The 27,162-nt window shown below is 46.0% G+C and overlaps 1 protein-coding gene across 3 annotated transcripts in view; it reads right to left on the reverse strand.

Annotated features, from left to right (window-relative positions):
* The window catches only part of pde5ab (phosphodiesterase 5A, cGMP-specific, b), a 143,671-nt gene that overhangs the window by 104,993 nt on the left and 11,516 nt on the right, over positions 1-27,162 (reverse strand). For all 3 annotated transcript variants that reach the window (XM_038791842.1, XM_038791841.1, XM_038791843.1), the window contains exons 2-3: positions 8,585-9,167; positions 6,527-6,616 (exon numbers count right to left, since the gene is read on the reverse strand). In XM_038791842.1, the coding sequence (XP_038647770.1) occupies positions 6,527-6,616; positions 8,585-9,167 (673 nt within the window). The remainder of the gene's footprint in view (positions 1-6,526; positions 6,617-8,584; positions 9,168-27,162) is intronic.

The following is a 27,162-nucleotide window of genomic DNA, read 5'->3' on the forward strand; positions in this document are numbered from 1 at the left end:
TGGGACCCTGGAGCTGTGAAGCATTTATGCTAACCACCATGCTACCCTGCTGCCCCATGCTACCCTGCTGCCCCAAAAATAGGAGTAAATGGCTTTCATTTAATATCTGTTATGGAGACTTGGTTACAAGGTGAACAAAACTGGGAACTGAATATTCAAGGATCTCCGTTGTTTAGGGAAGATAGGCAAAAAGGAAAAAGAGGTGGGGTAGCGCTATTAGTAAATGGTGAGATTGGTGCATTAGTGAGAGCTAAGAAACTGCAAGGAGTGACCAACATTGGTGGGAGTTATTTATAGTTCACCAAAATGTAGTGGCAATGTGGGGCAGAGTGTACATCAGGAAATTAGAGTTGCATATAACCTGGATAATACAGTAAAAATGAACATTATATATAGACTGGGTAAATTAAATTAGTACTGAGGGGTGCATATAGAATTTTACAGTGCAGAAGGAGGCCATTTGGCCCATCGAGTCCGCACCGGCTCTTGGAAAGAGCACCCTACCCAAGGTCCACACCTCCACCCTATCCCCATAACCCAGTAACCCCACCCAACACGAAGGGCAATTTTGGACACTAAGGGCAATTTAGCATGGCCAATCCACCTAACCTGCACATTTTTGGACGATGGGAGGAACAATTGCTTCACAGCTCCAGGGTCCCAGGTTCGATTCCGGCTTGGGTCACTTTGCGGAATCTGCACATCCTCCCCGTGTGTGCGTGGGTTTCCTCCGGGTGCTCCGGTTTCCTCCCACAGTCCAAAGATGGGCAGGTTAGGTGGATTGGCCATGCTAAGTTGCCCTTAGTGTCCAAAATTGCCCTTAGTGTTGGGTGGTGTTACTGGGTTATGGGGGTAGGGTAGAGGTGTTGACCTTGGGTAGGGTGCTCTTCCCAAGAGTCGGTGCAGACTCGATGGGCCAAATGGCCTCCTTTTGCACTGTAAATTCTATGATAATCTATGAAAAGCTTCTTCAGGTCTGTGAAAAGGGAAAGATTAGCAAGGACAAATGTGGATGCACTAAGGCAGAGACAGGAGAATTTAAAATGGAAAATAGGGAAATGTTGACATCAGGAGTGGGGAAAATGTGAGAATCTGTTATGAAGGATGCGATAACTAAGCACTTGGAAAATATTGGCATGATTGGGCAGAGTCAACATGGATCAATGAAAGAGAAATGTTTGACAAACTTGTTGGGAGGTTTTTGAGGATGTTACCTGCAGCATAGATGAAGGAAAACCATTGGTTGTGGTGTATTTGGATTTTCAGAAGGCTTCACTTAGGAGGTTAGGTTAGTAACTAAAATTAGAGGAATTGGGATTTGGGGTAATGTACTCGTATGGATTGAAAATTAGCACACAGATGGAAAACAGAATAGGAATAAACAGATCATTTTTAAGATGACAGGCTATTACAAGTGGGGTACCACAAGGATCAATGCTAACTCACACTATTCACAATCTATATAAATGTTTTGGATGTGGGGACCAAATGTAATATTTACAAATTTGATGATGACAGAAAACTAGGTGAAATGTAACTTGTGATCTGGTTGCAAAGAGGCTTCAAAGGGGACTTGAACAGGCGAGGTGAATGGACAAAAACAGTAGGTGAGATATGGGGCGGGATTCACCACGAAGTGGCCGGACGGGCAACTCCGGCACTGAGGAGTGGTGGGGATCCTCCGCACCTTAAGGGGCTAGGCCGATGCCGGAGTGTTTGACACTCCGCCGGCCGGCGCGAGTTGGCGCATGCGTGGGAGTGCCAGCGTGCGCTGGTGTCATCCCAGCGCATGCGCAGGGGGGTTCTTCTCCGCACTGGCCTGGCGGAGGTTGACAGTGGCCGGTGCGGAGGGAAAGAGTGCCCCCACGGCACAGGTCCGCTCGCGGATCGGTGGGCCCCGATCGCGGGCCAGGCCACTGTGGGGGCACCCCCCCCCCCCAGGGCCAGATCCCCCCCACGCCCCCTCGAGGACTCTGCCAGGCCACCCGTGGAGCCAGGTCCCGCCGGTAAGGACCTGTTGTGATTTACGCCGGCTGGACCCGCCGAAAATGGGCGGCCACTCGGCCCATCGCGGGCTGGAGAATCGCCGGGGGGGGGGGGGGGCTGCTGACAGCAGCTGCTGACCGGTGCGCCGCGATTCCTGCCCCCGCCAAAACCCGGCGCCGGAGAATCCTGCAGACGGCGGGGTCAGGATTCAGGCCGCTCGCCGGTGATTCTCTGACCCATTGGAGAATCCCGCCCATGATGTGAATAAATGAAGTTATTCACTTGGTTGAAAAAACAGAAAGGCAAAAGTGGTTCTTAAATGGTGAGAGTTGGAAAGTGTTGATGTCCAAAGGGACCTGGGTGCCCTTGCTCATGACTCACTATAAGCTAATGTGAAGGTACAGCAAGAAATTAGGAAGACAAATGTTAGCTTTCATCAAAAGGCGATTTGAGTACAGGAGCAAAGATGTCTTGTTGAAATTGTATAGAATCTTGGCAAGACTGCACCTGGAGTATTGTTTACAGTTTTCGTCTCCTTATCCAAGAATACACTTGCCATAGAGAGAGTACAATGGAGATACACCAGACTAATCCCTGAGATGGTAGGATTGTTTTATGAGGTCAGATTGAGGAGACTGGGTCTGTATTCGCTACATCGTCGAAGAATGAGAGGTGATCTCATTAAAACTTACATTTTTACAGGGAGTGACAGGGTAGATGCCGAGGATGTTTTCCCTGGCTGCTGAGTCTACAACCAAGGGACACGGCCTCAGAATGAGGGGCAGGCTATTTAAGACTAAGGTAAGGAGGAATTTCTTCACATAGAAGGTAGAGAACCTTTGGAATTGTCCACCTCAGACGGCTGTGGAAGCTCAATCATGTTCAAGCCGGAAATTAATAGATTTTTGGATACAATGACTTCAAGAGAAAAGGGGACAGTGAGGAAAAATAACAGAGGTGGATGATCAGCCATGGTCTGTTTGAATGCCGAGCAGGCTCAATGGGCTGAATGGCCTACTCCTGCTCCTACGTTTCGATGTTCAATCCCATCGTAATTCCTCAGATGATGAAATAGTTCATGCCCACAGGCACCAGGCAGGTTTGGGCTGTTCAGTGGCAGGTACCATTTTTTCTACATAAGCATCAGACAAAATCCATCTCCATTTATGCCAAGGCATAATCATCTCCTCTTGACATTCAATGGCATTACCAGTGCCATGTATGCCACCATCCATACCTTGGGGCTCACAATTGACTAGAACTCAAACTGGATGACGCACACAAATACTAAGGCTACTGAAGCAGATCAAAGGCTGAGTAATCTGCAGTATGATAATATAATTGCCATTTACCTGGGCATGTGCAGCTCCAACAAAAATCTAAAAACCTGACATTCTGGAAGCATTCTGCATGATTCAACTCTGGCTTCAGCATCCAATCTGTCTGCTATTTTCCAACCGTCGCTGTCGTGTGCACTGTCTATGGTATGCACTGTAACAGCATCTTCTTCAGCAGCTACTGCCCTACCTGTGACCTTCTGAAAACTAGCAGGACAAGGGCAACATGTGCGTTGGAACACTGTCAACATCAAGGACCATCTCCATGTTACAGACATCCCCAGTTGGACAGATATTGATCCTATGTCATCATGGAACTAAAATCCAAGCAGCCTAACAGCACTGTGGGAGAACTCCACCACACGGAATATAGTGGTTCAAGAAGAAATACCGTCATCTTTTCATGTACAACCAGGGATAGGTAATAAATGCTGACTTTACAGCAACATCCCTATTCTAATAAGTATTAACAAAGAATCTTTTTAAACAGCGAAAGGGAGACAAACAAAGTATAGTTAAAGAGTAGTTCAGGTGTCCCGCCTGTGCCTGACATAATGAAATGAGATTTCTGAGTTGTTCCCCCTGGTTCTGATGTACATAAATATGGAGCAAGATTCTCTGACCAGCCCACGTGTGGTGTTTCTTCTCAGAGTATGTTTAGCATTTGGTTAACCAATTACAAAATATTTTTTCTTTCTACAGTATCTTGCATTTTATTTATCAATATGGAGAAATGCAAGCTAATGCATGCTGAAATTAAAAATAAGTGAGAGAGGACAGATAGATTATTGGGCTCTTAAGGAATCAGGAGGATACAGGGAGCGGGTAGGAGAGTAGAGTTGAAACCCAAGATTAGCCATGATCATATTGAATGGTGGAACAGGCTGAATGGGACAGGTAGGGCTGGATTCTCCGGTCGACGATGCCAAAATCGGGTTTGGTGATCGGCCGGAGAATCACAGTTCCCGACCACCTTCGCGATGCTCCGCCCCCTCCAAAGCGGTGTACTCTCTGAGTACGTATCTACGGGCTTGGGTCACTGCCTGAGGTCCGCCCCCCCCCCCCCCCCCCCCCCCCCCCCCTCCCGATGCTACACCCTGGACCTGCTGAGTTCCCGACGGCGTCAGTGGCATGTGATCTCATCCGTCGGGAACTTGGTGTTGGGGCTGTGGACTCAGTCCAGCACCGCCACTATCGGGGGAGGGCCATCCGCAGGCAGGTGGGAACTTTATTTGGGGTTGGGGGCACTGTGGGGGGCTGGTCCGGGGCGCGTGAGGCGGCTAAAGGTGGGCACTATTTTGAGGGTCAGGTCCGCGAGCGGCCTCCGCCATGTAGCACGGAGCGGTATGTGTGGCCACCGGACCCGGCAATTCTCCGGGCTGTATTGACAGCTAGGGCCGGGTGCTCTATGCTGCCGGCATGTTATCCCCCAGCAAAATGGGGAATCGGTGGCCATTGTTCTGGCGTAAAACGCTATAGTTCCCACGCCGGCGTGGGGACATAGCCCCAGAATCGGAGAATCCAGCCTCTGGTCTACTCTTGCTCCTATGCATTGCGGCATTGTGTTCTTAGGTACACTTTGGGTGGGATTGAACATGTGAAAAGCAATTTGGAACTTGCCCAGCAGTGTTAGCCGACTGTGAAGCAACAAAACAAATGGCAATTCTCCCATTTTGAGGGGAAGTGCTCCCTCCAGTGTGGAATTGGGACTTTTTTCCATTCGCGCTGGGAAAGATGATGATGTGCCATTCAATGGCACTTGGAAATGCTTTTTTCACAGAATGGTGTTTTATGCTGGATTTGAGAAGGGCGGAGCCTAAACTCATGGACAGGACTCACTCCTCAGAGTCCAGGCGGCATTTTGAAAAGGCACCATGATCTCAAAATAATGTTGCAGCCCCCCAATCACTGGCAAGACCCCACCTCAAGTAAGTTATACCCCGTTATGGGTTTGCCCTCAGTCTTCCTCCTCAGTCTCCTCCTTCAGGCCACACTGCTTGGCAGTGCCAATCTGGCACCCAACACTTCAAGGGGGGACAAGGGAGTGAGTACTCTCTCTATATTTGCCTCTAGGGTGCCGAATGGGACCTTCAGGGGAGGCGGGGGTCATGGGGGCTTGGGCTGAGGTAGAGGGGCTTAGATCGGGAGTCTTTCTCAGGATGGGAGATGTTGGCTAGTCTTCCCATCTGTGGTATTTAAAATCACTAAACTGTCTTTCAGCCTGTCAAGTTTCGGTTTAAAGTCTGTCCTCTGATGTCTTGGAATCTTCCAGCATGTCAATATCAATGATTTGTAAGAAGAAAGTGGAAGTGTTCTCTCTGTGGTCTTAAAACCTTTAAACTCTCATCCAACATTTCAACATCAATGACAGAAAGAAGAAGGTGAAAGTCTTCCCTTTAATGTGGTGGAACTCTTTGACATGCTTTTATCACAGTCAATTTCATTGCCCGTTAACTTTTTCAAGCCTTGGTGCATGCTTAGAAGCCTAAAAGCGTTGAACCACGTTGTTTAAATTAAATTTCAAGGTCCATTGCCATTTACAAGCCTCCTTATTGACAGGTCCAGGCAATTTCAGAGGAAAAATTGCCATTGTTTCTTTATATAGTTCTACAGGGGTCCATTCCCTCTGAGGTGCTTCCTCTTTTGAGCAGGTGTTCTTTCTAACCACAGTTGTTTTTAAAGAGGCCATTTCTTTGTTATGAAGAGCTTCGTAGAAAGAGCAGGTACTCTGTCTGAGAGCATCCCAGGAGGCCGGTGAATCGGGCTTACTGCTTGATAATTACTTTCAGATGAATGTAAATGGCTAAAGACATAAAATCCTCATCAGGGTTGGCAGGAACCTTATCAGGGTCAATGGGGCAAGCCAGAAAACGTGCAACAGGTTTGACTCCCAGTGAAAACCTCATTTTTGCCCGAGTTCCCAATTCAGCGGGCCATCATGATTCCCGCCTCTAACTAGCGGCACTGGAGAATCCTCCCTTATATTATCAAAGTGGCTGATTTTAAATAGCCAGAAGTCAAATTGAAGCTGTGCAGATCACTTCACAGTTCATACCTGAATATCGTACTATATATAGTTCGAGGAACCAAAATGTTAGAAGTTAGGCCTAAAGGTAGTGCAGGATACAAGATTAGGTGCGCCGCTCATTATATCACACCACCACTCATTCAAAAATCATACTGTGACAGTAAATGGCAATCACCTCCTCTTTGTGATTCTTTATCGGCATTGATAGAATACTCTGCGTCTTGTACCCCGTGATCTGGTCAACTTCTGCATTGAACCTGGGATCCTGTGAGGGTCATAGAACAGATCTGTAAGATTTTATCACCATTCATAAAGAGCTGCAAATATATCAAGTGATAGGCCTGCACAAATTGAGTTTTTCTTTGGGATTGTTCCCATTCCATTTGTGTATTTTGTGACCTTCAGTCTGTTACTTGAAAGGGCAACCACCATGACATTCCTCTCTTCAACTTTGCAAATGCTTTCTTATCACGTGCTCTTGTTGTGATTATATGTTTAAAGAAGAAAATAACCACCAGCATTGCAGCACCAGCCATTAAAAGAAAACAAGCTGGAGATCTTATCATCCAGTTGGGCACATTGCAGCCTCGGGACTCAATATTGAGTTTGACAGCTTTTGATTGTGACCTTTCTCCTCCATCTTTAACCGCTCCTTTTAAAAAATATTCCACACATGTATTGCCTCAATGTAAACCCCTCCCACACCAGGCCATCTGCCTTTTGTCCTGAAGTTGCTACATTTTGTCGCAACCTGGTCCTTTCTTCAGTTGTGATGAAGTGCCAAAGGACTTGTAACATTAATTCTGCTTTCTCTCTCCTCACAGATGCTGCCAGACTTAATGAGATTTTCCAACAACATCTGTTCTTGTCGGAGTTTTTGCTGCTCTCTTGTTTTTTATGTTTGTTGAGTTTTTCGCACTCTAACGCTAGTGGAGCATTTTTGTAACTAGAAATATGGACTGTGACACAGAGACCATATATAGATTAGAAATCAAATACAATTAACCTCGCGTTAAAGTCATTGTTATCTCTGTGCAAAAGGAGCGTTCATCTTCAAATTATATTAAAATTCAAGTGAGTTATAGTAAGTATAACTTGATAAAGTAATTTACTGATTTTTTAAACATATTTTCCTCTCAGTTGTCAGCATAGTATCTGTTGCCAGAATTAAATGATCTGGGAAAGATTTGTTATTAAATATTCGCCAACATTAAGGGCATTTAAATGGTCATTGGATAAACATATGGATGATAAGGGAATAGTGTAGATGGGCTTTCGAGTGGTTTCACAGGTCGGCGCAACATCGAGGGCCGAAGGTCCTGTACTGCGCTGTAATGTTCTATGATCTAAATAGGAGGTGAATCACTTAAAAAGAAAATCTCAGCAGTCGTTCATTAATCCCTGAAAGGCACATTCTTTGCATTAGTGGTGCTACTCATGATGATCTTCTATTTTACGAAGAATTAAATCTGAAACGTTAATGCATTTTTCCAAAGAATGATGCAGCTGGTCAGACACTTGCATTGACAGCTGAGCAGTAAGAATTGATAGCTATTGTTTTATTTTTACACATTCTTCTTCTGTTCAATCTAAATGGATCCAAAACACTCAAGTACAGGAATTGCCTGGAAGAGTTGGACTATTGTTAGGAATTTAAATAAAGTTCTGTAAAAGTTTCTGTAATTTAGAAGGAATTGGCAGCACAAGCAAAGTACAAAGATAGATAACCAAACCTTTTGGAGGCCATAAATGGTATTTAACAATGAGGGTAATTAACAATGATAACAATAGCAACTAACATTTATATAGTGCCTTTAACATAATAAAACATCCAAAATTGGTTCAAGGAGGCATGATAGACGAAAATACGAAACAAAACCACATAAGGAAATATTGGGACAGATGAGCAAAACTTTGATCGAAGAGGTAAGTTTTAAGGTGCATTTTAAAGGAGGAATGAGCAGTAGAGAGACACAGAGGTTCAGGGAGAGAATTCCAGAGCTTAGGGCCTGGGCAGTTCAAGACATCACTACCAATATTGGAGCGATTAAATTTGCAGATATTCAAGAGGTTAGAATTAGGGAAGGGCAGGTACCTTGGAGGGTTGGAAGGGATTATAGAGATAGGGAAGGATATCAGAACTAGGGTGGTAACTTTAAAATCGAGGCATTATTCAACCAGGAGACAGGGTCAAAAGTAATTAAGCCTAAACCTCGGCAGTCAAAAGTCATACCTTGTATGCATCCTCAATGTTCAGTGGCTCTCCCGTAGCTGCTACATATCCGACAATTCCTTTATTCCATTCTAACCGGATGCAGTTGTTTGAAGTTTCTTCAGGAGTGGAACCTTCTGCGACATCAAAGAGCTGACTTACAAGAAACTTTTCATTGGAACTGTCCTCGTGCACAAGGAAAAGCGAGTACCTGTCAGCAGCAATAACTTCATTGATGTGAAGAAAGATTTTGTGACAGAGTGCAGTGACATCCAAATGGCTGGAAATATCCTTGACAAGTTCTAGAAGTCTGGAACACTGATCGTTGACGGGTATGGCTTCACAGGCCGCCTTTGGAAACTTGAATGGCATCTGCTCCTTTTTATCCGGGTCAAAGACAAATGTCAAACCCCTAACAGAATCTTTAACAAGGATGGGTCTCAGTGGTCTGTCAAATTCGGAAGCAGAAATTTTCCTTGTAGGAGTCCCAGGAGTGGCACTCTCTGCTTGGGCCATTTGATGCGCAGGGCTGGGATCTCTCACAGTTTCATTTGCAGTGGGAACAGTGTGCACTCTTTCTGCAAACCATGCATTGACCATCTCCCTGTGAATCACAAACAATATTACCTCATGGAAAACTGAAATGTTGCTTACTTGTGCCACCATCTACTCTTCAAGGTTGCCACTGGCACTCTTATATTGAATAGAACCATTACATATGTCAGCAGCGAGTTTATTAAGGTAACCATCTGGCTGGCTGGTCATGGCGCAGAGACAATGGGCGCGATTCTCCACAACCACGATGGGTGGGAGAATAGCGGGAGGGCTGCTCCCGCACCTCCCGCTATTCTCCCACCCCCCCCAAAATGGCGTGTCCGGTTTTGCGACACGCCACCCGGAGAAACGCGGGCCGCCTTGAATCTCCAGCCCGAATGGCCACACCTGGTCGCTGCCATCATGAACGTGGCGCGCCAGGTAAGTGTGGGCCTGTGGGGGCGGATTGGGGATCGAGCACCACGACCGTGCTCGGGAGGGGACGGGCCCGCGATCGGTGCCCACCTATCGTCGGGCTGGCGTCTCAAGGGGATGCACTCTTTCCCCTCCGCCGCCCCGCAAGATCAAGCCGCCACGTCTTGCGGGGCGGCTATGGGGAAAGACGGCAATCGCACATGCGCGGGTTTGAGCTGTCCAACCCACGCATGCGCGGCTGACGTCATTAGGCGCCGCCGCAGCGTCATTCTTGGCATGCCAGGCCTTGAAGCCAGGGACAAGGCCCGGCGGCCGTGTTTCCCGGTGCGGCCCTCCTATCCCCCCGGGTAGGGGAGAATAGGGGGCCGGGAGAGGCTTCCGACACCGCCATGAACCTCTCCGGGTTTCACGACGGCGTCGGGCCTTGCGGAGAATTCCGCCCAATGTCACTGGACGAGTTATGGCCAGAAACCGACACTAATGCTAGGGGCACAGGTTCAAATCCCACCAACACAACTGATGGTATTTAAAATTCAATGAATAAATATGGATTATAAAGCTAGCCTCAAACCATCAAACTATCATCGATTGTTGTAAAAACCCATCTGGTCCACTTTTGTCCTTTGGGCAAGGAAATCTGGTGTCCTCACCTGGCCTGGCCTACATGTGACTCCTGATCCATGGCAATGTGGGTGACTCTTAACGGCTCCCTGAAATGGCCCAGCATGCCACTCATTTCAAGGGCAATGAAGGATAGGCAACAAATGCTGGCCTTTGCCACATCCCGTGAAAAAATAAAAAATTTAATTAATCCTCAGTCAACTCTCTACTCAAGTAGATGTAGTTAAATTGTGTAAAGGTCGGCTCCACTCATATCCTTTCAGGGGGATGTGTCAATCTGCCCATAACAGACAGAGCGTGCGATGTTCAGGTCAATACCTGAATTGCAGCATCTGATAACACGCAAGCTAGGTCTGGCTTAAATGACGTTACGCTAATTAGGTTGTATGACTTCTGTAATCCATGGTCCCTTTCCTTCTGTGCTGAACAGGCTCAATTAAATTGCTAAAATTCAGTGGTGATTTATGAAAGAATGTATCAGAGAAAGAGTTAGGAATGAAAAAATATGTAAAAGAGGGAGCAAAAGAGAGAAAATAGATGGGGGTAATTTTGACTTTGACCAATAATGTAAAGTGAGTAATATCAAATCAGCGGCTGATAGACATCTCTCTTGACTTTCATTTTCAAAGAAGCGAAAGATAACACACAGCTGATTTGATATAGCCCACTGCTCACTATTTCCCAAAGCCAAAGGTCTCCCCCATGGGAATGAGACAATGAACTGGATTTCATGCAATCTGTCATTGCAGGAATCATGGCGGTCAAGCCCAGTTAATTGTGGGAGAGGTCCCGTGTTATACTTCCAGCAGCAGGAAACCTCTCCTGATTAAGTCAGAAGGTAGGTAAGAGAGTGATGCAGGATTCCTGGTCACTGATGGTGGATGTCAATCAGGCTCATTAATGAGCCAATTGACACCCATTATCCCCACCGCATTATTTCTGTTTGAGAAGGACCGTCATATTTTTTGTCACTCAGGCACTTGACAGATAGCTTATGCCACTCAAACGCATTTTCCCCGAGATCCTGAAGGGTAAAAGGCGCACCCAGGCCGGAAGCGCTTCAATATTCAGTAGCGTCACTGCAGAGGCAGTGGCTGCTGCCAGTAGTAGGGGCTGGTTTAGCACAGGGCTAAATCGCTGGCTTTGCAAGCAGACAAAGGCAGGCCAGCAGCGCGGGTTCAATTCCCATACCAGCCTCCCTGAACAGGTGCCGGAATGTGGCGATGAGGGGCTTTTCACAGTAACTTCATTTGAAGCCTACTTGTCAGAGGTTAATAACAGGAGCATGGGGGATGGCTTTCAGAGGCTCCCACCTACATATACCCAACACCCCGGTTAATTCCATTAATTGCCCACTTCAGGCCCTGAATTGATGGGGGTTGGAGGGTGGAGGGTCATTCACAGGCCTTCCCATCATAATTTAATCTTGTGGAGGCAGGAAAGGGGCGTAGTCCCTAATCACCGCCCTCCCACCCGATCAAATGCCTCCGAGCACCAGATTTGCCATGGGGCAGCTCACATGATTCAGCCCATGGATAGTAGACAATACCACATTTGCGTTGTATTTTCTATCCACTGCTTAATCTACCACACAAATGGATTAATATCTCCCTTAAGATAGGTCATAGACATTGTACATTAATATAACACAGAGTAGTTTCCAGGCTAACACTTGCTATTAACCAGGAATTCAGTTTATGATATCACCTAGTCAAGACTTTAGGGTGTATTTTCCTAATAATTGCTGGGAGACCTTGTGAAAGTGCTGCAAAAATGAAAAATGAAATAGCTCCAAAGAAACAAACAAGGTGATACGGGTTACATATCTTTTCCTATGAACAATTCCATTCAGTGTCTACTTGATTGTATGTCCATGTAAGCTTTCAGTCTGATGCATTTTTACTGGGGAATGAATAAATAAACATTAGAAAAAAACTAGGGTAGAAATAGGATGTGGCAAAAATTCCAAAGAGTGTAAAGCTTCTGTGGGGTTTCCCCAGTGCAAGATTAGTGCAACCCTAGAAGGGATGTTTAACAGCTATTTTTAGCTATTCCCACTATTACTATGGGTGTTCCACACAATTCCTAATCCATTCCTTCTATCAGCCACCCACCGCCATGCCCTACCCCCACTCCATCACTGCGCCCTTTTGAAATTCCTGGCAAAAAATTCAGAAACTTTCAGTCACCTGTAATGGACATTAAACATTTCTTGTTCGATCCCACTGCCCGTGTGGAGTTTGCACATTCTCCCCGTGTCTGCATGGATTGGCAACGCTAAAATTGCCCCTTAATTGGAAAAAATTAATTGGGTACTCTAAATTTATTTAAAATAAATAACAATATACATTTATAGTGTGATCCTCAATAATTCAATGCATTCCCCCAAGGATAAAACAGTAAAAATGTGATAATAAGAATTTTGGCCCAAACCTTTTTTTCTTATTGGGAGGACAAAGAAAATAAAAGGTTGGACGGCGAGCAACAATAAGATCGGAAAATGAGGTGGGTACTCACAGGCACCGTAGAAAGGTTTTTCAGTCAAAACAGGGAAGAAAATAACGAGATTGAACAATTTATACTGACTCAAAGAGATGCCACAACGGAACGGGAGACTGATTGAGGAATAAGCTAGTATGGAGGAGAAGATGATATTTATGAGGATGTAAGGCTGGAGGTGAACATGGAGGATAGGGTGAGGTAGGGAATAAGGTGAAAATGCAAACTCCCCTCACTGTCCCCAGAGAGGTTTTGATCCCAGAGAAGCCCCGCTTCTCACTGATTGGCACTCAATGTGGCGGACCTTTCTGAAAGCAGCTGGTGGTCGGTTCTCACCAGCTCTTCAGTGGTGGGTGAGACCCTCATCGCCTACATTAATACTGAACGGGGCAATAAAAAATATACTAAAATTGGCGTTTCATTCATAACTTGTTATAAGTACCTGCAATATCCATGACACCTTTATGTGACTCTGGGCAGGATTATCCATTATTTACACAGATTGCTGGCTGAGACAAGAAAACCGGTATGCAGCTCACAGACGGAACAGGCAACATTTCTCGTCATATTTTACTGCGCTCTGTGCTGAAGCAGCCTTTGGGCCTGGCCAACGGCATCACACTGGGGGGAGGGATGGAGGCTAATAGAGCCCGCATAAAAAGGATGCTCAGATCTGCAATAAAAAAACAAAAAACACCCCCACCCCTCCACTTCATGGATAAGAGGAGCACTCCCAACATGCACAACAGCAACACTCACTCCATGGATAAAGGGAAACACCCCCCAACACGCATAAAGACAACTCCTCCCATAGATGGGGGGACTCCCCCCAAAAACACAAGGCCAACACCCCAGATAGATATGGGGAAACCTCCCCTCAACATACACAAGAGCAACTTGCTCCCTCCAAAGATAAGGGGAACCCTCCCCAACACACACAAGATCAACTCGCCCCCCCCACCCAAAAGAAAGGGAAACTAGAACATAGAACATAGAACATAGAACGATACAACGCAGTACAGGCCCTTCGGCCCTCGATGTTGCACCGACATGGAAAAAAAAACTAAAGGCCATCTAACCTACACTATGCCCTTATCATCCATATGCTTATCCAATAAACTTTTAAATGCCCTCAGTGTTGGCGAGTTCACTACTGTTGCAGGTAGGGCATTCCACGGCCTCACCACTCTTTGCGTAAAAAACCCACCTCTGACCTCTGTCCTATATCTATTACCCCTCAATTTAAGGCTATGTCCCCTCGTGCTAGCCACCCCCATCCGCGGGAGAAGGCTCTCGCTGTCCACCCTATCTAACCCTCTGATCATTTTGTATGCCTCTATTAAGTCACCTCTTAACCTTCTTCTCTCTAACGAAAACAACCTCAAGTCCATCAGCCTTTCCTCATAAGATTTTCCCTCCATACCAGGCAACATCCTGGTAAATCTCCTCTGCACCCGTTCCAAAGCTTCCACGTCCTTCCTATAATGAGGCGACCAGAACTGTACGCAATACTCCAAATGCGGCCGTACTAGAGTTTTGTACAACTGCAACATGACCTCATGGCTCCGGAACTCAATCCCTCTACCAATAAAGGCCAACACACCATAGGCCTTCTTCACAACCCTATCAACCTGGGTGGCAACTTTCAGGGATCTATGTACATGGACACCGAGATCCCTCTGCTCATCCACACTACCAAGAATTTTACCATTAGCCAAATATTCCGCATTCCTGTTATTCTTTCCAAAGTGAATCACCTCACACTTCTCCACATTAAACTCCATTTGCCACCTCTCAGCCCAGCTCTGCAGCTTATCTATGTCCCTCTGTAACCTGCAACATCCTTCCGCACTGTCTACAACTCCACCGACTTTAGTGTCGTCTGCAAATTTACTCACCCATCCTTCTGCGCCCTCCTCTAGGTCATTTATAAAAATGACAAACAGCAACGGCCCCAGAACAGATCCTTGTGGTACGCCACTCGTAACTGAACTCCATTCTGAACATTTCCCATCAACTACCACTCTCTGTCTTCTTTCAACTAGCCAATTTCTGATCCACATCTCTAAATCACCCTCAATCCCCAGCCTCCGTATTTTCTGCAATAGCCGACCGTGGGGAACCTTATCAAACGCTTTACTGAAATCCATATACACCACATCAACTGCTCTACCCTCGTCTACCTGTTCAGTCACCTTCTCAAAGAACTCGATAAGGTTTGTGAGGCATGACCTACCCTTCACAAAACCATGCTGACTATCCCAAATCATATTATTCCTATCTAGATGATTATAAATCGTATCTTTTATAATCCTCTCCAAGACCTTACCACCACAGACGTTAGGCTCACCGGCCTATAGTTACCGGGGTTATCTCTACTCCCCTTCTTGAACAAAGGGACCACATTTGCTATCCTCCAGTCCTCTGGCACTATTCCTGTAGCCAATGATGACCTAAAAATCAAAGCCAAAGGCTCAGCAATCTCTTCCCAAACTACCCCCATAACATGCACAAGGGCAACTCCACCCCACAGATAAGGGAAACCTCCCCACCACCTCACAGATAAGGGGAACCCCCCCCCCCCCCCCACCTCCAACATGCACAAGGGCAACCCTTCCTCACATATCAGGGAGACTTCCCCCCCAATGGAAGACCCTAGAGGGAACTTTGGCCAGGGTACTGCTCGTGTATGTCTCTTTTCCCTGGGATACACACTTACTTGTGCGATTCCCTTCACCTGGTACACATTTTACAAAAGCAGTTGTAACCCTTGCTGGCCTGACGTCACGACAGCAAGAGGCAAGTTCCAAATGCTGGCAGTGGTGGTGGAGGTGGTGGTGGTGGTGGTGGTGGTTGGGGGGGGGGTGCAGACGGCAGTGAAGTTCTGCTCATGCTGACTGGCTGTTGATAGAACCTCTGACAGTATGTCCCCACCATTCAGTATATTGAACTTTTAATAATAGTGGTGCCATTCCTGTCGGTTTGTCTATTATTAGGTTATCAAAACATTTCACAAGTGATTTATAACATCAATTGCGTATCATGAAATATTGAGATAAATTCTGGAGAGAAATATATAAAAGGTAGATTGATAGACATTAAAAAGTTAGATAATTATTATTCCTGCAATGGTGGCAACCAAATCCTTCCACCATTCAATTCATGTACAGTGCAACGGTATGATCAGTGATGATCAATGAATTGTGGTCATATGATCTACCCTGTGAGCAGCTCCTGGGTCTATTTCAATTAGATTTTTTATAGTTTGAAGTGCCAGTTGTTCAAAGGAATTGTACTCTAAATATATTCAAAATTTCAGAGAGGAATATTAACATTAATGTCATCCAGATCCTGTATTGTAATATGGGTCATGGGAAAGGTTGATCAAAAGGCTGAGACTAAAACTGGCATAGCATTTATTATTATTTGATTACAGCTTCTGTAATTCCTGAAACCATTTTATTGTGCCTCTGCAGTCAAGAAAAATCTATGATGCCCACTGGATTTTGTAGATATCTTTCTAAATTGACTGAATAAAGAGCAGTGACTAATTGATAGCTTATAACTAATTACTGCACTGTGAATTTACAATGATTAGGTTAACCAGTTTGTTCCTCAGTCAAAACAATGCCTTATTAAACACATTTCCATCAATGTTATTCCACCAAACACAGAACATATTTTTCTTGTCTCAAATATTCTTTGTGCATTTGTTCTCACACCTCCACATTACAACACCAAATGTTAACGTGTAACTCAAGGCTATGCTTTCATCTGGCTATCAGCAGATAGTAGAAGTAAAGCAAGAAATTATTGCTGCCATCTTCTCTATTTATTACTTTCGAGGAAATGTTAAATCATTTAATGCCAACCAATTAATGCCTGCATCACAATTACAGACAGGGAATGTCATACAAATACATTAAATGTTTGTCTTCCAACATCAGCAACAAGAATTTCTAGATTTAGACGCAAATAAGCAATAAGAATTGAAAACAATAGTTGATTTCAATTGTTTTTAACCACAATTCCATATCTTGTTCCAATGCATTCCTGGCTATGGGTATACAGATCACTATGGATGTCCAAGTTGCTGTGACAACATGCAATTTTATATATATAGAGCTATGGGGCGGAATTCTCCGCTCCCGGGAAAAATCAGGAAGGCCGTCGTGAACTCGGCCGAGTTTCACGATGGCCTCGGAGGCCGCTCCTCTCACCGTATTCACCCCCACCCGAGGGGCTAGGAGCGGTGCTCCGTAACTCTCGGCTGCCGGGCGGCGCGCCGAGAATGACGCGGCCGGCACGCCTAAGTGACATCAGCCGCGCATGCGCAGGTTGGCCGGCTCCAACCCGCGCATGCATGGCTGACATCACGATAGCTGACGGATCAAACCCGCGCATGCGCGGTGGCCGTCTTCCCCTCCGCTGCCCCGCAAGACGTGACAGCTTGATCTTGTGGGGCAGCAGAGGGGAAAGAGTGCGTCGCTTTGAGACGCCGGCCCAGCGCTCGGTGGGCACCGATCGCGGGCCAGTCCCCTCCCGAGCACGGCCGTGGTACTCACTCCACTCTCCGCCCCCCCACAAGCTTCAAACGGGCCTTTGGCGCCCATGTTCACAACAGCAGATGAAACGGTCGCGAACGGCAGGCCGCTTGGCCCATCCGGGTCGGAGATTCTGCGGGGGCGCCAGGGGGGGCGTGAAATGAGTCGCCCTGCCCTCCCGCGATTCTCCCACCCGGCGTGGGGAGCGGAGAATCGTGCCCCTGGTGTATTCTGGAAGGATTTGCAGGCTGATGATCAACCAGTTTGGCCATATATGAACACACCTTGCTCGGTCATCAAGTCCTGGAGTGGGACTTGAACACAGAGGTTCAGAGGCAGGGACACCGCCTATTGCGCCACAATATCTCCTCACTGACAACCGGAGCCGTTTTAAAGGCCAATTAAGGAACGTGGAGCTGAGTCCACAGAATGGTGGAGCAGGCTCGAGGGGCCAGATGGCCTACTCCTGCTCCTAGTTCTTATGTTCTTATGTTGTACAGAATACTATGGTGTGAACATGGAAGGGGGCAGAGTGGGAAGGAGATAGGCATGAAAACTGAGTTCTAAATTTACGACACATCTAAAATAATAATAATCTTTATTGTCACAAGTAGGCTTACATTAACACTGCAATGAAGTTACTGTTAAAAGCCCCTAGTCGCCACATTCCGGCACCTGTTTGGGTACACAGAGGGAGAATTCAGAATGTCCAAATTACCTAACAGCACGTCTTTCAGGGCTTGTGGGAGGAAACCGGGGCACACGGAGGAAACCCACACAGACAGGGGGAGAATATGCAAACTCCACACAGACAGTGACCCAAGCCGGGAATTGAACCTGGGACCCTGGAACTGTGAAACAACAGTGCTGCCCACTGCGCTACCGTGCTGCCCCATCTGTGACTTACTTCTGTAAAGAAGGGTAACGTGTCCATTGTACCCTGAAGGTGGCACTGCAGGTCGATAGAGTGGTCAAGAAGGCATACAGCATGCTTGCCTTCATTGGACGGGGTATTGAGTACTAGAGTCGGCAGGGCATGTTACAGTTGCATAGGACTTTGGTTAGGCCACATTTGGAATACTGCGTGCAGTTCTGGTCGCCACATTACCAGAAGGATGTGGATGGTTTAGAGAGGGTGCAGAGGTGGTTTACCAGGATATTTCCTGGTATGGAGGGTGCTAGCTATGAAGAAAGGTTGAGTAGATTAGGCTTGTTTTCATTGGAAATACGGAGGTTGATTGGGGATGTCAATTATAAGGGGTCACGATTTCAAGGTGAGAGGGGGAACGTTTAAGGGAGATAAGACCATAAGACATAGGAGTGGAAGTAAGGCCATTCGGCCCATCGAGTCCACTCCGCCATTCAATCATGGCTGATGGGCATTTAAACTCCACCTACCAGCATTCTCCCCGTAGCCGTGCGGGGAAAGTTTTTTATGCAGAGGCTGGTGGGTGCCTGGAAGGCTTTGCCAGCAGAGTTGGTAGAGGCGGGCACGATAGCATCATTTAAGATGCATCTAGACAGATATATGAACAGGCGGGGAACAGGGGGAAGTAGATCCTTGGAAAATAGGCGGCAGGTTTAGATAAAGGATCTGGATTGGCACAGGCTGGGAGAGCCGAAGGGCCTGTTCCTGTGCTGTAATTTTCTTTGCTCTTTGTGTCTTCATTTTATTGAGAAAACTGCTGTGACTATAAAGTTGGGACTGCTAATGAATTCTTGCAATGATGTTTTGCTACAATTAATGAACGGGAAGAATTTTACACTCTAGGAGTTTTAAAAACACCAGCCAATCAGTCATGGAGTTTCCCATAATGAGTCAGAGGATTCACAATTTTATAACAACACAGATGTTCACGCCATATATGGGTAACATCAGGATGACTGATTTACAGTAACTGAATAAGTCAAATTCTATTTATATTAAATGCTCTTCTGGGAATTTTCTTTCTGCTTTGGGAATTACATTTCATAATTCTATCATAAATAAGCCCAGGAAATGCTGGATATTTTTAGCAGGTCTTGCTACATTGTGGAGAGTGAGCCTATGTTAATGTATCAAGGCTGCCCGTTCACCAAAACTCGTAGAAATGTATCTTTTAAACATGTGAAATAGTGGAGGGTGGGAAAAAAAATTCCACAATTCGATCCTTTGTTTTGTGACCACCGTAAATGTCTTAATTTGATGTATTTTCCCTTATTTATCGAATAATTTTTTACCAAAATAGTAAGATGTATTAATTGGAGGCAGATAACTACAGTAGCAAATTTGCCTTTCCGCAAAAAGCGGTGATCGCCCCTTCTTACCACTGGAAGCAATGATTGCACACCGTCTGTGCCTATTGTTTTGCATTCTACAAATTCAGAAAATGCCTCAATCTGAGAGCAGCAGTGAGTGTAAAGTATCGGGACAGGATGAATAGGCTGGGACTCGTTTTGCTTGGGGGAAAAAAGGCTGAGGATTGGCCTAAAATAGGCCTTTAAAATACTGACAGATTTGTTAGAGTGGATACGGAGAGAATGTTTCCAGTCTCGGGAAAGAACATAACAGGAGGCCATCAATATAATAGAGCGACCATGAATTCTAATAGGAAATTCTGATTTCAGAAGAAACCGCTTTACTTAGAGAGTGGTGAGACTGTGGAACACTCTACCGCAGGGAATGTTCAAAATGAATATTAGAGATGCATTTAAAGGGAGACTAGACCAGCCTCCATGAGTGTATAGGGACTGGGGGGCAGAAAAATCATTTGTAATCCTAGACTTTAGAAAGAGGCTGAGGCTTCAAGTAAAAACATTAATAAATGTTTTGAAATATACAGAGCTGAGAATGAGCCACACTGTGACCCCCACCCCATCTTCCTTGCCAGAAATGAAGCATGGGGAGGATTAAACTGGCCCCATGTCTATGTCCCTGAAACCATTTTTCACTTGTTGCACTTGGAGGCCTGGTGGTGGTGGTTTCAAAATGGAGTCAGTCACATTGTTGCTCCTGGACGATGTGATGGTGTCACTTTGAATTTGGTCTATTCTATGTGTCCAAAGTGTCTGTCTGTTTCAGGTTCTCAGTCATTTTAAATACACAGCTCAGGTTTCATCAGTGAACCCAATTGCTATTATTGTCTTCACAGCGCCAAACAATTCTACAGGCCATAAAGTATGACCGTGTCTCCACACCTCATAAACGTAATCTGGTGTCACTGTCACCTTGAGTTTCCACTCAAACACTACACAAAATGTCAGTTTTTTTTAAATATAATTCTATTTCACTGGATCGAAAAACACTGATGGCATGATATTTTCAATCAAGTCCAAAATTTTAACTGACATGACTTAATTATTTAGTTTACCACATACAATCCACCCACCCCCCACCCCAAAAAAACTCTCTTCATGTTCTGCACTATGATTTCACTTGGTTTCAAAAATCACCTAAAAAGTAAATCCTTTCTCATTCTTCATTTTTTAAGGATACAATTACTTCAGTGCAACTGTTTTATGATTTTTTTATGGGCTGTTATTTGTTGCACCAGGTCCATGAAGTCATGGGAACCCCATAAAATTTATCAATGCCGCCAAACATTAATGCAAAACACCATAAAATTCACCAATGACTTCAGATTTTGAACAACAAATGCAACTTATGAAAAACAGAAAGGCCTCTCTGTGATTTATAACCATCATTTAAGTAATGGCTTGTTTGGTTTGGCAAGGTGAGTGTAATGCCAGAACCTGGTATGAGGCCTCCAGGTCTTTAGTCACCAGTAAACACACACACTAAGCAACCTGAGGGTCCATGGTGCTCCTGAACATAAGAAAGATGTTTACCCAGGAGCACCCAGAACCTCAGTCAGGCTCAGAATCCTAGCTTTACCATAGAGAACATTGAAGAGACTGTTGTGTCTTATGATTGTACCACTCGAACTGGTAAGGAAGCATTGTCTTATCTCACTGTCTTGAGCTTCGCCGATTTATGCTGCATTATGACAATCTCCCTCGGCCACAACTGGCTTCCCACTGCATACCTTCTCCAGGCCCCTTATAGTTCTCATACCGCCTGTTAAAAATCATAAACTGGTCCTTTCCAGCTGATACATATCTAGTGTACATGATTGATCGGTCTACAGCCAAATCTAGTTGAGTTGCCAGGTCCTGTTTGCTGACTTCATTTTCCACAAGCACCATATTGGGAATTCATCATGCCGCTCTGTGGTGCAAAATTGCAGGCTTACCCAGCTTCATTCTCACCCACATCGCAACTTGCAAATTCTGCCTACTGAGTTGGAACGCTAGATAGATAAACACTTACGGGAGGAGAACTATCTGGACAGATATAGAATCATAGAATTTAGAGTGCAGAAGGAGGCCATTTGGCTATTCGAGTCTACACCAGCCCTTAAAAAGAGCACCTTATTTAAGCCCATACCTCCACCCTATCCCCATAACCCCACCCAACAGTTTTTGGACACGAAAGGCAATTCAGCATGGCAAATTCACCTAACCTGCACATCTGAAGTTTGAAGTTGGCTTCAGACTTCAGTGACACCTCACAGTGAAGTGCAGATTCAGAACAGCATTGGGATGACTCATGGTGCACAGAGTAAGCAGAACCCATTGAAGAAAAGAACATGAATATGCAGAATCTGATCCTGTCCAACAGTGCACTTGCTACTTGTGATAACCTTGGAGCAGGATGTTGTCCAAAGTGGGAAGAGGGAAGAGCTGAAGTGTAATGTGGTAGTTTTAGACAATTCAATATCTAGGGAGGCAGGTCATATCCTTTGCCAGCAGGAGCGAGAGTCACATGTAGTATGTTACCTGAAGGACATCTGAAATGAAATGAAATGAAATGAAAATCACTTATTGTCACGAGTAGGCTTCAATGAAGTTACTGTGAAAAGCCCCTAGTCGCCACATTCCAGCGCCTGTCCGGGGAGGCTGGCACGGGAATCGAACCGTGCTGCTGGCCTGCTTGGTCTGCTTTAAAAGCCAGCGATTTAGCCTTGTGAGCTAAACCAGCCCCTTGAACCATCTTGAACCAGCTTGAAAGGATATTGAAGGCAGAAGGGGAGGATCCAGTCGATGTGACCTTCGCTGGGACCAACATAGGGAAGAGTCAGGAAAAGATTCTGCTAATACCAGGAATCAGGTACTAAATTAAAGAATTGGACATCATGGGTTATAAACGCTAGATTAGAATCAGAGCCACATGGAATTTGGCAAATATATGTAATAAACAGGTTAAGGAGGTTGAAGAGTGGTGTGGTGCACTTCCATTTCATGGGACATTGGCAGCAGTATGCGGGCATGAAAGAACTATACCATGGGATTGGGCTGACCAGCGTCCTCGTGGAAAAGATAAACCGGGAAGCTACAGGAATGTAAGGCTAATAAACGTGGTGGGGGTTGTCGGCGAGTACTCAGGTGGAAAAGATAGCATAAATAATATTTCAGAAACAAAAAAAAAGACAAGAAGCTGGAATAACGGCAAGAAATGATGCTTTATACATGACAGGCAAATGGAAAACAAAAAGATGTAAAGCAATTAAACTGGAAGTGAGGAATTAAAACCACATGGGGTGAGATATTTTGGCTGTTCATGTCGGCAGGATCTTCTGATCCCAACAGCAAATACCCAGTACAGGTTTCCTGGCAGCAGGAGTGGAGTCAATGGAAAATCCCATTATTAAGATCCCAGACCATACTCCAACAGTGGTTAGGATACAGGATTAAACCCCAATATTTCATTTTGTTTTGTAAGACTGTGCGGAAAGAATACTTTGCTCCAGGAGCACGAAAAAAAATAGGGATTTGGTATTGTAAAACAAAACTTTATTCTTAACACAGTATTAAACTTTTTGACATCACACCTGAAATTAGCTTTTAATTACGTCCCAATGAAACAACAAGAAAAAAATGATACCTCACAATCTACCCTACATCGCAAAGGCACAAAGTATTACTTGCTTTCCAGAACGGATTTGACTCCTGTGAGACCCCCCCCCCCCCCCCCCCCCCCCCCCCCGGCAGACTCTGGCTGGGTCGCTTCAAAAAACTGATTCACCTTGTTTGTTTCAGCTTCCCCTTGTCTTCAGACAAGTCTGCGTTGCTTTAAATACTATTTATCATTTTGTAATTATTCTACTGTGAGAGAAAACTGTCTTATTTGTGGACTCAGTGTTAGCCAGATCAGAACTCATTCAAAAAATGTTTTAAAACGTCTGAATACCTTAGCTCCACCCAGCAATGACATCATCTCCCCAAGCTGAAAACACATTAACTCCCTGATCAATCAACAGTGCATTAGCCCAGGCTTTTCACTCTGGTGAATTTCACCTCTGGCTCCTAACAGCTCTCTGGTCTTGCAAAATAAGATGACTTTGAAAAACATGACTACTGCAGTCATACACACTCTTACCCAGGCTTTTAAACCTTAAATTGTCAACTGTTTATAATCCAATCTATGTAAAAATCCTGCATTAGTCACACCATTGACAGCAGCAGGAACAGAAGATCCCACCGCCGGCCAATGACAGGCCGCCTCATGTCGCCGGGAAACACGCCACGTGGGCAGGCCAGAAATTCTCGCCCATTGATATGTGTAAATCATTAAAGCACAAGGGCTGGTTACTGTGTGTGGATTCAAATGGCATTCTTTATACAAATTCATGGAGTATAAAGAACATGTTGAATGGATTACAGGTACAAATTCAACTTGGATTCAACTTGATTTTGTAGTTATCACTGGGATATGTTTAAAAGATGGTCAGGAGTAGGAAGTAAATGTATCAGAGTATAACGTCTACAGAAGAACAGGATATATGGTAGTAGGGAACGAGTAGTCTTATGATTAAGGATGAAATCATGACAATCTTAAGAAAGGATATAATGAGAGGTAATTTGGCAGTGAAAAGCTTGAGAAGAGTAAGGAAATCGAAAAGAATTTAAGACTGCAGTGGAAATTGTGTCCCAAGTGGCAGATTGTATAGATGCCGAGATTACCTAAACGTGTAGCAAAATGTCGGGGGGTCGCCCCGGGGGCTGGAGGGCGTTGAGAGTTTTTCGTCTGTGAGGCCTTCACGTCATCTTTGGATATTTTGGAGACCCATAACAAGGGCAACTAAAGCTTCTGCCTGTCTATCCTACCAAACACTTCCCTGCTCTTGGTTATATGCTGGTCACTTTAACTCCCTTTGACTGTGAGCAGCCTCTAGCTTCACAGCTGAAGGCCACTGCTATTAAGGAATCAGCTTTGTTAGTTGTGAGAGCACTTCACAGCTGCAGGTTGTGTTTGCCACTTGCTACTGCTGGTGGCGGGAAATGTCTGAAAGTTTCGGTTGCAATTTCCTTCCTTTTCTGTAGCCGGAAAAAAGGACACTTTTTTCAAAGGTGCCTGGGTCTTAGAACCTGGGTCTTAGAACATACACCCTCCTGGGCTCAGGAGGGTGTATGAGTCCAGAAGGCAATCTGGTTTGAAGCAAGAAGACGCTGCCGGACCTGCTGCCTGACATTGTTCCAAATGGGCCACCTGCTAATGCCGTTGAAGAAATGCTTTTGCAGATTGCTGATGCTTTTGTTGCTGATGTGGTGAGTGCTGCATGTCACTGCATGTCACTGGCACGCCACCGCAGGTTACACACACCAGAAGTCAAGATGTTCAACTGCATCTTCAGCACCAGGGGCTGTTTAGCACACTGGGCTAAATCGCTGGCTTTGAAAACAGACCAAGCAGACCAGCAGCACGGTTCGATTCCCGTACCAGCCTCCCCGAACAGGCGCCGGAATGTGGCGACTAGGGGATTTTCACAGTAACTTCATTGAAGCCTACTCGTGACAATAAGCGATTTTCATTTCAGTGGAATATGTGGATGCTAGGATTTGGTTCCGGTGAGATTGGGCCGTGTGGGAGGGCCTGAACAGCTGTGGGTCCTGGACGGAAAATGGCACTGATATGTGGAAAAAGTCACACATTGATGGACAGATCATTTCTGCGACAAAGTTCTGGACATGACATCACATTCTCAGGCCTCCCCTCCGTTTCTGTTAAGGAACCTGTGAGGAGTGATACCGAGTGTTTGTTTTTTTCGTGTAAATGAGCTGATATAGATTTGCATTGCTACCAATATGGAACGGGAATGTTTCCTTGTTGTTTAATGATTAGTGTGATATCTTACGTAGTTGATTTTCTTTGTTACTGTTGACCATTTAATAAACAAAATATTCTCAAGTGGCTTCTCGTAGGTACACGTGCCATGTCTCAGACGATGATTATTGCATTGTGTTTCAATCAAGCTTTGACGCCTGAACAGATGTCTGACCTCTGAAAACGTCAGCACCGGAGAGGTAGCAGCCAACAATCAAACATTCAAGAGCGGGTCTTCAGCACTAGAGATATCCTTGCGACCAAAGGGCGAGTGTGTGGATCGGGGATCTGAGTACGGTCTCCCTAATGTTCCTGTCAGGGTTCTGGGGTCTGGGGTCTCGGGGCTCCTGAAGTGAATGTGCAGAATGAGGTTCTCCAGCACACCTGGTTCACTGAGAGAAAGCGAGACATGTAAGGGTGGAGGAGGCTTGGGGGATTTGAGGGTCCCAGGGTGGAAGTCTTAACTGACTGTCAGTCTCTCTCCTTCAATTGCTTACAGATACCAAAATGGATGATGGTTTCAGCCCTGCAGAGAATGCTTCACTGTGCTGGGGCCACTCCAGGTGGCCGGATGCTGGAAAAGGCAGCAGCTTTGAACAGGCTGGAGGCAGCACCCCATGTGCAAGGGGCTACCGCACATCCTGAGGACCCAGTCATCCATTAGGGGGATGTCAGCGATGGCCCAAGGTTGGGACAACATGCTGGAGGAGGAGGAGGGACAAGCAGCCTCATCTGTGGAGGAGGAGGACCAGGAGGGAATGGAGAACAACCATGGGTGGACCCGCAGGAGGAGCCGGAGGATAGAGGACAGGCAGCGGTGAGGGTCTGATTTGCCTGGAGGACCAGGGAGACCCTCATCCTCACCAGATTCTCATGCTACAAGGCTTTGGCTAGCAGCTCATGCCCCTGACCCCCCCTTCCTCCCATTCCCCTCCTTCTCTGCCCCCCATTCCCCTCCTTCCTCCCCCCCCCATTCTCCGACCCTCCCAACCACCAACCCCTGCCACCTTCAGCCTGATTACCCTGTTCCACCCTCGTAGGGTCTGTTTAACATCACCCTAGGGTGATGGGCCTGTGTTGGCACTGTGGGCGGGACACAATGCAAGGCAGGTGATTATCATCAGAGTGATGATAACTCACTGTGAGATTTGTTCTGCAGCTGTGCAGTTTATGTCAAAGTCTAACCCCAATCTTTCTGCTGACAGCGCGCTCACATCCATCCTCTGAACGGGGTCTGCATCGGAGCGTTTGATCTTGGCCCACTGTGCCTGGAGGGTGGGGGGAACGAGGGCAACAGGAAGTGGGGATGGAGGCAGGCCCGCTGTGTTGATTAACGTGACAGAGGCTTCACATGTATCAGGTGTAACATGTTTTAAGTGAACATTTGCCATTTCCATTTCCCGTAGATAATATTGACCATCCCCCCCCCCCCCCCCCCCCCCCCCATTGCCCTCTCAGTGCAACTCAATCTTCTGGATCTTATGTGGTCTAGTGCTACGTCTAGGTATCTCCCCAGGATGGACATCAGAAGTGGAGGCAGCCTCCTGCTTTTCGCGTCCTGTCGCCTTTGATGCCATTGGCAGACATCCTGTGGAGGGCCTGGAGTAGGAGGGCCCCTGCCGACTTGCCAGTGTCACTGGCTTCGCCGTGCCAGCCTGTTCTGCGCACTGCCCTTGAGATGTGTCGGTGTCAGGAGGGGGAGATTTGGGAGAACTGGAGACTGTGTTGTCTCCTTGGTTGCAGGCCCCAGATTGGCCTTCCATGCTTCTTCCTCCCTGATGGTGCCTGTAAGTCTCTGGTGGTCTTCATGGGACAGTGGGGCA

The sequence above is a fragment of the Scyliorhinus canicula genome, chromosome 3 (genome assembly GCF_902713615.1).
Source record: "Scyliorhinus canicula chromosome 3, sScyCan1.1, whole genome shotgun sequence".
Lineage (NCBI taxonomy): Eukaryota > Metazoa > Chordata > Chondrichthyes > Carcharhiniformes > Scyliorhinidae > Scyliorhinus > Scyliorhinus canicula.